The sequence below is a fragment of the Podarcis vaucheri genome (genome assembly GCF_965113315.1).
Source record: "Podarcis vaucheri genome assembly, chromosome: 11".
NCBI lineage: Eukaryota > Metazoa > Chordata > Lepidosauria > Squamata > Lacertidae > Podarcis > Podarcis vaucheri.
Genome location: NC_138749.1, coordinates 22614923 through 22627313, shown reverse-complemented (window position 1 = coordinate 22627313; position 12391 = coordinate 22614923). Strand labels below are relative to the sequence as shown.

General features: G+C 42.7%; 1 protein-coding gene across 1 annotated transcript in view; it reads right to left on the bottom strand.

The window, feature by feature from the left end:
* ITGA1 (integrin subunit alpha 1) overlaps positions 1-12391 on the bottom strand; it is a 71604-nt gene that overhangs the window by 42901 nt on the left and 16312 nt on the right. The window contains exons 2-6 of the mRNA XM_082241808.1: positions 9840-9960; positions 9304-9416; positions 6207-6295; positions 5107-5221; positions 166-293 (exon numbers count right to left, since the gene is read on the bottom strand). Of these exons, the coding sequence (XP_082097934.1) occupies positions 166-293; positions 5107-5221; positions 6207-6295; positions 9304-9416; positions 9840-9960 (566 nt within the window). The remainder of the gene's footprint in view (positions 1-165; positions 294-5106; positions 5222-6206; positions 6296-9303; positions 9417-9839; positions 9961-12391) is intronic.

The window sequence follows — 12391 nt, the reverse complement described above, 5'->3', positions numbered from 1 at the left end:
GTAATGCTGCACATTTTTAGCTTGAAATTAAACAAATACTCAGAAGTAAGCTACATAAAGTTCATTGAGACTTACTTCCAGCTAAGTAGATTCAGGACTTCAGCCTTACTCTTTTCCCTTCATCCCTAATCAAAAACGGAAGACAAAATGTGTTTTTCACCATACCTGTGTCTCTTTGGGGCCTATGTCCATATTTTTCAGCAGGCTGTCCAAGAAAGCAGTGACACTCTCCCATGGGTAAATACTGTTGGAGCCATCAAGAACAATAACAATGTCCAGCTGGGTCTTGCATTCTGCAACGTGAATTGTTGGATCTTAAAGATGTGCCCCAATGCATCAGGAGGAAATTAATAATGCCTTTTAAAAAAACTAAACTAAATCTTAGCTACAGGTAGTGTCAGGGAACTGACCGGAGCCAGAGGCGGAGGGAAGGCTCTCAAGTGATGCTGGAGAGGGACCCAGCAGGGAGAAAGGTGGCTCAGCAGGGGAAGGAAATCAGCGCAACACCAGGAATAAAGGGGGGGCAGATGGGGGAATCGGCGAGAGGGCTCCAGGACTCTTCACTGGACACCAGCGGGGAGAACACGGGTTCTCCGCTACCCACACCCTCCCTGCGCAGAAGACTTCCGCACAGGGAGAGTAGGAGGAGACTTGGCTTCAAACAGCTTTTATGCTGGAAAAGGTTTAAGAAACGCCCACTGACAGATTCTGCTAGTGACTGAGGCAGCCACGAAATGAAGGGCTGTCCAGACAGAAAGGGCTTAACAAGGCAACATAGCCAGGAGTGGCGGCAACTTACGCACGAGCAACCCCTATATTCATTACAGGTAGGTAGCCGTGTTGGTCTGCCGTAGTTGAAGCAAAATTAAAAAAATCCTTCCAGTAGCACCTTAGAGACCAACCAAGCTTGTTATTGGTATGAGCTTTCATGTGCATGTACATGAAGGCTCATACCAATAACAAACTTAGTTGGTCTCTAAGGTGCTACTAGAAGGATTTTTTTATTTTAAATCTTAGCTGGCACTCTGATACTTTACCTGCAAGGACCTCCCCTTTGCTTTCAGTGGAAATTACTTTTAGGTAAATATGTTGATATCACAGGCTGCAACATTTAATTGTTCGGTCTTGATGGCGTTACTTATACCTCTTCTTCTGCATCCCATTGACATTTCTTCCTCAAGAGTCAATTTATACAACTGAGACTTGCTGAGACTCTAAATGGGAACTCTGAAAGCAGGAGTATAGGGAGGAAACCTGTGGCCTTCCAGGTCTTATTGGGCTTCAACTTCCATCACCCCTGAGTACTGGCTGTGTTAACTGGGGCTGATGGGAGTTGGCATCCAAAAAGATCTGGAAGATCACAGGTTTCCCATCCTAGAGCTAATGAAGAAGAAGATCCTCAGCTGTTGACCTTTAAAGTCAGTGCCTAGAGCAGCCTGGGAAGCCTGGTTGCTGGGCAAGAGCATTAGGATGACAAAGGTGAGTAGAAAAGTTAATATCCAGTTTCCCTGATAGATTATAGTCTGATGCATGTCACTGTGTGCAATAATCGTCTCATGCATGCTTGCCAACCAGACAGTGGACATACAGATGAGGGTGGTGTTTAGGAAGGAACAGTAAAATTATTAGAGTAGTGGTACATAGAAGAGGATACTTCTGTTGGGATGTATCTAAGGCAATGGAAGTGTGGACCCAGACACTTTGGCAGTAGCACACTAGTGCCTTTTTCCTTGTGCTACTAGAACCGTGTTGCAGGCAGAGGGAATAGCTGGCCTTATCCCTAATGCACTAGGGATAAGCTCAGGATTTCACTGGCATTCCAAATGAGAAACTACCCAGTTCAATATTTGAACTGAAGCACAGCTACCCTTTGAAATTCACACTTCCCCAAATTTTGTGATGCTATTTTGCAGCCAAATAATGTGCTCACAAATGCGTATGCTAGGGAATGTTTGCATAAAAACACATACATTTTTTGGGGGGTGGGAACCAAGACGAACACAAAACTGCAAAGGTGATGTTGGCATCTGCCTGTTTTGGCAGTAGATCAGCAAGGATTCTAGCTCCCAGTTGTTTCAGAAAGGGCATTTTACACTAGTGATCATCCCCAATAGATAGTTCAGATGTTTTACACTTGCCACAAGTTTTTCAGTTGCTGGCTATCCCAGAGCATGTGATTATGCACATTAATAAAACACGTGATCCAGGTTGCTGTTACTGGCTGGCTGAAATGTCTGTGATTTCCAATAGAAAGGATGCCTCCAAGATCACAGGAATTGCAGCAACTAATAACATCCAGCATTTCCTGGCTCTCACGTACTTTGACATGTGCAAAAATGTCTGGGATGGGTCACATATGTCAGGGGGGTGCGAGGTATGCAACATTCAAAGTGGCCCTAAGTCAAGAAAACAACTGTTCTGACTTCCTCAGTGATGACTCAGACAAAACCAAAGAAATATGGTTAGTCTGGCATTATTTATAATTGTCCTCAGCCAGGGAGCAAGAAGAAGAATTTGGAGAAAGGAGAAGCAAAACCATATGTTCCCACAGCATGCTCTCTGGGAAACGGATCATAAAGTAATTCTGAAAGCAAGGCAGTGCGTTTCTTCAATGGGATCTACCTCTGGGAATGAATATAAATAATGGAATGCCATCAAAATAACAGTAGCACAGGTTGGTAATGTGTTGAACATCTTGCCTTGCAGACCAGTCAAGTCACATACTGGAAAGGTCCAGGAGAAACCTAAAAACCTCTCTAGTAGTGTAGGGTTTATATGAGTGGGATCTGAAATGTACTGTTGCAGGATGAAGTACCATTGTTTAGGATTCCAGCCACTCCAATCTAGCGCCACCTATGAATTCCTTCACCTCCAACATTCAGTCAGTGTTCCATGGCCACTGAATATGCCCACTCCTAAAGAGCTTATTTTGGGTCCTCGCTAGGGATGGATGGAACTGTCAATTTTTGTTTCTCTCATTTTCTCATTTTTTTCCAATCTAAAGTTCAGTGTTCCACATCAGTTCCTGATTTTCTTCTCTTGTTCCCAAGAAAATTCACCAGCATTTTACTGGGAATTTCTCCTAAAATATAAATGTCTGCATCCTCTTTTGCCCAGCACATTTTTCCAAAGCAGTTCCCCCACAACAGGCATCCCCAAACTCAGCCCTCCAGATGTTTTGGGATTACAACTCCCATCATCCCTAGCTAACAGGCCCAGTGGTCAGGGATGATGGGAATTGTAGTTCCAAAACGTCTGGAGGGCCAGGTTTGGGGATGCCTGCTCTACAATAATGCATTTTTGTATTTATGTATTTTTTACTAAAATATCTGTTTTCATGGACATTTTGCTCCATTATATGCCTTTTTGTACACACTGCTTGGCTTGAGAACCGCACCTCAAAATTCAGGCAAACGCAAATTTCCAAGGATGGCTGTGTTTTGGCTCCAAATTTCTTCCCCATTCCAAATCCTCACCTAGCATTTTCTTTCAGACGTTTCACATCTCTCTGCAAAGTTTGGGGTACCCCCAAGCCTGCTTGATATCTTATTTTGTGCATGGGGTGCCCTTTTGGCAGCATAACCAATGACGTTCACAGCCTGACCATCAGAAATAGATAGAATGAGAGTGCAGCAGCAGCCGCCAGGCCATTTTATGCAAAAATATTGCAGCTTGTGGAATGCCTTCCCAAGGGAAGCTTGCCTGGCCCCTTGTGAAGATGCCATTTCAGTGTCTGGCGCAGACATTTTCCCAGGCCTTTGAATTATTTGAAGCTGTTGAGAACTAACATGTTTATTATGCTCTGTTGGGTTTTATGTGCTGCATTCCACTGCTGTTTTAAATTGTTGCTGTGCTGTAAATTATTATTGTATCATTATTATATATATTCTGGACTTTTTCTCTTATAAGTTGCCCTGCTACCTGGTGGCAAAAGTGTGGGATATAAATCTTAGGAACAAAAAATAAAATAAAAGCTTCCTTTGAAAAATAGCCATGATGTTTCATGATGGGTAAGTTCTAGCAGCTGAAAATATGTATTTGCCATCTAGTCCAGCTTTCTAGATAGAATCACATGTCTTTCTATGGACTACTGTCAAGGGAAAAGGTGGGTACTACTACTACTACTACTACTACTGGTAGCTAATGTAAAGGTAAAAGACCCCTGGACAGTTAAGTCCAGTCAAGAGCGGCTATGGGGTTGCGGCACTCATCTCACTTTCAGGCCAAGGGAGCCAGTGTTTGTCCACAGACAGCTTTCTGGGTCATATGGCCAGCATAACTAAGCTGCTTCTGGTGCAAGGGAACACCAAAACAGAAATCAGAGCACACAGAAACACCGTTTACCTTCCTGCCACAGTGGTACCTATTTATCTACTTGCACTGGTGTGCTTTCGAACTGCTAGGTTGGCAGGAGCTGGGACAGAGCAACGGGAGCTCACTCCATTGCAGGGATTTGAACCGCCGACCTTCCGATCACCCAAATGCACACAATTGCATCAGAACCAATTTGTTCTGTAAGCACAAGGATTGCTACTTCTGCAACAGAACTTACTGTCTCCTTTTGCTCCTGCACCCTCCCCAAATCTTCCCTAGGGGACTGGGGGAAACCCCAGAAAAGATTTAGGGGACACATGGGGGTAGGAGAGGCAGTGGAAGTTCCATTTCGCAAGCAGAAATCTTTGAACTGATGGAACAAGTGAGTTAGACACTGCCCCTTGTTTTCGAGGGAGTTTTTTTCTGGGATCTAAACTTGAGCAGGACCTCTCGCACTCCAGATATCAAACAATAGTCAACAAAACAAGTTTATGAGGGCATTTGTCTTCTTAATCTAAAGAGGCACTCCGTTCGCTGTGACTACATAAAGATTATTTTTAGCCTGATCTTTGCTCATGACATAGCATCCCAAACTCTGTTTATGCTAAGCAGCAGCCAGAAGCAGCAAGCAGTTAGGTAATATACAGACAACGATAACATTTACTTAACTTGGTAATGCTGGTGGCCTTGAAAAATAGTTTCTGCCTTTTGGTATGCTTCTGTGTATACGTTTGTCTCACTCGGTGCTCAATAATTTCAGCACGTAGAAGAGCAGCGCTCTCATATACATACCTTGTACAGATGGGGCGATGGAGTTTACAACCTCAAAAGTGGAGCTGACATTGGAGCAGATACCAGTGGTGTAATGTAAGCGCCCACATTTGTAAGCATAAAGAGGCCCACATGCCTTAAGTAAAGGAGAAAAAGGTTACAGTTTAAACAAGTCAGCTTACTTCATAATAATTCAAGGTCTGGGGATATCACAAAATGGCAGCATAAAACACATGATGCCACATTAAGGATCATGTCGTTGCTTCAGTGTTATGATTTATATATCCTTATGTGAACCACTTTGAGTTCTTTTGGTGATGAAAAGTGGTATATGAAAACATAAAATAAAGGTAATTGTCAGGCAGAGATGACCTTAACTACAGCTGGACTGGCTGATAGACGACCCATGAACCAGATCTGTTCCCCATAACAATTTGTGAAAATAAAATTAATTTTTAAAAAATATATACAAAATTTGGAACCCTCTTGTAATTTGGACCTCAACTTGTAAGAAACAGATGTTCCATGCTTTGAGTTGTATCTGCCTCACTCATACTCAAGACTGACCCACTGAAGTCAATAGACCTGCTAGGCTAGCTTAGTGCCAACATTAATATGCACAAGGAAACAAATTTGTACCACACAATCAACCCTGGGCTGGGGGACCACCCAGAGGCGACAAAGGGGTCAGGGGGAAGAGAGTATTGCTTCTTTCCAATACTTTTTTTGCAGAAACTCTATTGGATCCAAGCCCATGCTGCAAAGAGAAGGGACATTTCTTTAAGCTGAATGACTCCCTCCATTAATAGAAGGATTCTGCTGGTCCAAGCCATTATGTAAACACATCTACGAAATATTTTGGAAAGCAGTTTTGTGGTTGTGGTGCATTTGGGTACTTCTTAAGATACTGTAACAAGGTTTTGTCTGTAGGTTCAAGGAGTAGATTTTCATCTATACGTCTATACAGTTGGACACCATTTTGAATCAATATGGCAGACTGAACATTTCAAAACTGCACTGATTTCAAAACTGCCCTGATTTCCCCCCGCTCAGAATTGCCAAGCAATGGTGGGAATAAGGCTGCTGGTCACTTGTTTCCTTAAAATACTTTATTCATTCACCAGAAATCCTCCATTTGGGTTAGTCACTAAAGTTGTTCCAAGGGTCATGTTCTCCTTTACTTCCGCAACGTGAGGAATGGAGATGTCATCTATAAATAGATCAGAAATGTAAAATATGTGGAAACGTGCAAGCAAGATGTTAAATCATGTAGCAGTTTCTCTAAACTAAAACACCCAACCTTTTATATATAAAACACAGCCTTTTTCTGTTTCCCTTCCTCCTCCCTCTTGATTCAGATTCTGATGAACAAGTCAAAGGCCTGGCTCTCATCCCAGAAACTTTGTCTGGGACACTGCTTCACATAGTTTTCTTGATCCTCAAAGAGGATGTCAAAACAGCAATGCAGTGACAGCAGGAGACAAGCATTCACATAAATTACAAATGAGAACAAATCAAACCTTTCCAACTCCTCTCTTGTAAAACTACTAAATTATTTGATAGGATATTAAAAGATCAGCAGCATTTGTGACAGTTCAATGGGTAGAAAGGTGAAATAGTTATTGGACAGGAAATGTATTAGAATTTACACCAGTCCCCCTATTAGTAAGTTGACACATGAAGGGACACACTTAAGTAAAATTGTTTAATTGTACGTTGAAATGGAAAATACAGTGGTACCTCGGGTTACAAACACTTCAGGTTACAGACTCCGCTAACCCGGACGTAGTACTTCGAACTTTACCTCAGGATGAGAACAGAAATTGCGTAGCAGCGGCGTGGCGACAGTGGGAAGCCCCATTAGCTAAAGTGATACCTCAGGTTAAGAACCGTTTCAGGTTAAGAACAGACCTCCAGAACGAATTAAGTTTGTAACCAGAGGTACCACTGTAACTCTGTATGTGTACTGTTAGAGGGATAATATGGAAACATCTAATGAGCTAAACAAAATCTCTCAGAGCGCCTAACAGGTTAATTATTGACTTAATGTATCTCTGCTGCTCTGACACAAGGTGTTTAACTTAAATCACATGAAAAAGACTGAATTTCAGTCCTATGCACATGTTAATCTGTGAGATCCATTTTGTATGAGTCTTTGTTCTCAATCCACGGAAGAGGGTGGTGTGCTAATGACATTATCTCCAGGAGAAAACAGCCTCCAGGCTAATGGAATCTGGGATGGAGAGCCAGAGCTTTGATTTCAGCTCTGGATAGAATAAATTCGTATTTCTAAGATGATCAGCCTGTGCTGAGCCCACATATATTATGCAACTATCTGGCTGTCATATGGCTTGGACTCAACGACATTATACTCAAGTAGACCCATTGAAATGAACCAAACTTACCGTAGTCATGATCATTAAAATTAAGAGTAGGACTTAGTAAGAATTAGTTGATTGGCACCCCATACCAGGCACTTTGGCAGGAGCAGTCTGAAAGCATAGTAAACATTCTGCCTCTTGAGCCTCTTCAAGAGTTGATTCAGATTTCACTCTAGAGCCAGGTATGTATAAAGGTGTCAAAAAGTTTTTTTTAAAAAAATAACCCCAAATCACTTGTTCCTGCTTTTATGTATAACTGTGCAGTCATAAAAGTCCTGTGAAGTCAGGACTGTCAACAGCTTTGCAAATGTTCCAGAAAAGAAACAGGCAGGAATTTAATGCATGATTTTAAAACTAAGAGGCCTGCCTGATAGCTAAACGTTTTTCACACTCTGGAAGAAAGGCAGAGAGCAGCCAAAGCAGTTAGTACAGAATGGTGCAGCAGGACTGTCAACAGGACACAGAGCATATTACACTTCTATGCAAAGATCTGCATTGACTGCTGATTTGTTACCAGGCCAAAAGCAAGGTGTTACTATTTGTATATAAATCCCTTAACAGTTTAGGACTAGTTTACTTAAAAGATCACCTTACATCATACGTACCCACTGGACTGATCTGATATGTTGAAGTGGCACTTTTACAACTTCCATATACAGTGGTACCTCGCAAGACGAATGCCTCGCAAGACAAAAAACTCGCCAGACGAAAGGGTTTTTTGTTTTTTGAGCTGCTTCGCAAGACGATTTTCCCTATGGGCTTGCTTCGCAAGACGGAAACGTCTTGCAAGTTTGTTTCCTTTTTCTTAACACCGTTAATACAGTTGCGACTTGACTTCGAGGAGCAACTCATAGAACGCGGTGTGGTAGCCTTTTTTGAGGTTTTTAAAGACTTTGGTGATTTTTGAAGCTTTTCCAAAACTTTCCCGACACCGTGCTTCGCAAGATGAAAAAAATCACAAGATGACAAAACTCACGGAACGAATTAATTTCGTCTTGCGAGGCACCACTGTAATATTCTTTCTGCACTTGCAGGGAATCAATCTTTTAGTATGGTGTCACTCTGAAACTCCCTGCCCGTTAGTATTAAGCGAGAACTTTCACTGTTCTGTTTTCACTGAACTTCATCAGGATTCTGCAAAAACTGAAACTAAACTTTGCCAAAGTGCTTCTCCCAGCTGCCCGTGAGAAGTAAGGGGAACACACAAGCCCAAAGCTTTGCTCAGGCTTGTTTCAGCAGTTGTGTGCAGTATTAAGCCAAGGTTTAGCATGTTGTTTACAGTAACAAAAGGAGGGATCTAACAAAGGGAGAGCAAAATGCATAAACCACAAAATGTCTTGTTTATATTGTGTGTATCTCATAGAGACTAGTTCAAGGCCTGCTTATTTTTCTCCACACTATTGCATTCAGGTGCTTGACTGTAAGGAGGCGCATTAGTTTTAACACTGCAGCATCATGGAGCTGTTCCTCTGTGATATCAGCTGCATTTATCCCCAAGCTACCCCATTCCACAAATTGCTCTGGTTCGTCCCATATACTGCCTTGCTTTGTACTTTTTCACAACGTCAGGTAATCTGCATGGGTATGGGAAAATGACAAGGTGCAAACCGGCCTTAAAAACAAACATGGGCCTGCATGAGAGAAGAAACATTCACATCATATTTTACATGTAGTGATGCACATGAGAATATTTTCCATAGATAAATATAGATTGAGGAAGAATGCCATATGTGATGCAACCCTACGATGATGCAGAGAATTACAAAGAAAATACAGACAAGGTCTTAAACATTCCTATGTTGGATCTACTCCAAATTTCTGCCAGCCACTTTCTTACCTGGTAAGTTTAGTTTTACACATGGCAAACCATGGCCCTGTCCCACAGGGCATTTATAAACATCACCTGTTTTCTTCTGAGGTTGGCCAGCTAAAGGAGAACCAATAAGCACCCTGAAAAACCAAAAAAAGAGCCTGTCATCTTTTCAATATAGCAGGTAATTTTACTGTTGTTCCCTATAAAGCAGGAACAGGGCATCCGTGGTCTTGAAGATATTTCTGGACTGCAACTCCTTAGCTTCCTATATATATATATTGTGTCACAATGGAAGTAATTTTAATGTGGCTTTAAATATTTTAATATGTGTGGGGCTATTGTTTTACGTTTGCATACTGTTAACAGCTCTGGTTTTGCTCAGATGAAGAACAGTGTATAAATAGGTTAAATAAAATAAAATAAATGTGATCAGTTGCACAGAACAAATAATATGCAGAGCTAAGTTCCCAGAGTAAAACATAGGTGAGAAAGGTTTGTGTTTATGTATGTGTGTGTATGTTTTTCTGGCAGGGGAAGAATCCCAAAAAAACAAAACTTACCATTTTCCTTCTTCATTTTCAAACTGCTGAACAGTGTATCCAAACATATCTTCCACTGGGCCACTGAAGGTCATTGTATCTTTCACATCAACATTGAACGACAGAACAAGATGCAGCAGCACTGTGTAAAAGAAAAGAAAAATGTAGGGGAAAGAATATGAATCACCGTGACTCCACTGTTGGGGTCAATGCCTGAACACCAGTTCCTGGGAATTACAAGTAGAGAGGGGGCTGTTGTGCTCATGTCCTGCTTGGCGGCTTCCCACAGTCATCATAGTCACAGCTGGCCACTATAAGAGAAAGATATGGAACTAGATGACACATGGTGTGTTCAGTGTATGTGCAAATGTGATTACTCTGCCTTTCTGACAACCTATGGCCAGTTTTATCGAGTGGCTAGACCAGGGCGGTCCAACATTGCATACCAAGTGGGTCGCAAGAGTATTTCAACATGGAACCTGTGGGCTGCACACTGCCTTGTCGTGTCGGAAGGGAGGAAGTGAGTCCAAAATTTGGTGTCCGCACCAACCTTCATGCTGTCTTCCCAAAGCTGGCTAAGTGAGGGCACTGGGTTTTGGGAAGGCGTGAGGCTCATGTCTGAGTCCTTGAACTTTTCTACCTCCTCCTCAAAGCTGGGAAAGCACTAACTAGGCTTTGGAAAGGACGATGAAGGACCATCAGAGCCCTTATATGCCTTTCCAAAAGCCCAGCGCTTCATTTACCCAGTGGGAAAACAGCATGAGGCTGGGGCGGGAAGGGGCTTGATGGGAGAAGCTCAGCTTCATAGGTTTCCAAGGATTGATTCAAGTGGAACAAAGTAAGACCACACTGCCAAACATGGTGTTTTATCTAAACAACAGACTCTGTTCTTCAGTGGCTACCTTCCTCAACCGGGTGCACTCCACATGTTTCGGACGGCAACGCTTACAATCTTCAAACAATGGCCTTGCTGACGAAGAGTTTGGATTTGATACCCCGCTTTATCACTACCCGAAGGAGTCTCAAAGCGGCTAACATTCTCCTTTCCCTTCCTCCCCCACAACAAACACTCTGTGAGGTGAATGAGGCTGAGAGACTTCAGTGAGGTGTGACTAGCCCAAGGTCACCCAGCAGCTGCATGTGGAGGAGCGGGGAAGCGAACCCGGTTCCCCAGATTACAAGACTACCACTCTTAACCACGACACCACACTGGCTCTCTGGGGTTGTAGTGCAAAACTTCTAGAGGACTACAGGATCTCCAAGTAAAGGCTAAGAGTCAAAGGGCCCCGTCTTATGTAAGCCAAAATAAAATGAAGAGATGCAAAAGGAGCATGATCACGTTTATTTTGCTCCTCCCTTTCCTTTTAATGGGCCTGGTAATGAAGGTGTTTCTTGTGGGTTATGTTCTCTGGAGAAGAAGAGTGCATCTCATAAAAAGTTGTTGATAATTAAGTGATGCTAGGATTCACAATGCATTTTATGAGGCCATGATCAAGCTTTTCAGTGCCTTTTACAGTAGTTGAAGTGGATAAAAAGAACAGAATTATTGCTTGTAAAAGTCTCGTTGTTTCCATTAGTGCTCTTATGATCCCCAGAAAATAGCAAAAAAGTAGTTTTAAAAGTTATTGTCAGTAAAGGAGAGAGGAAGAGACGTTTTGTTGGCTCTGCTCTTTTGACCAATAAATAAAAGGAAAATGAATCACACTGCTGTGTTATTTACTGTATTCTCTAACAAAATACCTTGAGGTGGCAGCCCGCTAGAAGGCTGTAGAAGTAAAAACCTGAATGCAAAGAAAACTATTGTCATGAGAGAGAAAAAGCCACTGAAAAAGTGAAGTCTCTTCTTGTTACTTATATATTATTGCCAATTAATTTTCCCCAAGCACCAATGCTTATGCAGCCAAAACAAGAGGGAAGCATCGGCAAATTCGGGGTATTCTCAAGGTGTTGAGAAATACACACACATATATTGGAAGAAATCCCCTTGGGGTAGAGCTCCCAAAACAGCTGCATAAGAACTTAATGGCATGAGATGTTGAGACACCACATGGGGAACTGTCAAAAGGGTGAGAGGAGGCAATGGATTTGAGCAACCTGAAGGGCAAAGACAATGATATAAAAAAGGGGGAGGACCCTATCTCCGTGCCTGGATAGGGAATTTCCTGCTTCATACTGAAAAACTATTGTTCCCAGGGATAAAAGATAGAGCCGTCTGCAATTGTCAGTTGGGCAACAGTGTGTCCACCCAGGGACATTTGCAGGATTTTTATTTTTTAGCAACAGTAATGAATTGGTCCAGTGTTGCTTGCAGTAGCTCGATGCAACTACCGTATTTTTCGCTCTATAGGACACACTTTCCCCCCTCCAAAAATTAAGGGGAAATGTGTGTGCGTCCTATGGAGCGAATGCAGGCTCCTTGGCTTCAGCGATAGCAACGCGAAGCCTCCGGAGCGCAGAGGGAGAGCTCCTTCCGCGCTCCTTGGCTTCGCGTTGCTTTTGCTGAAGCCTGGAGAGCGAGAGGGGTCGGTGCGCACCGACCCCTCTTGCTCTCCAGGCTTCAGGGATGGCCGCCT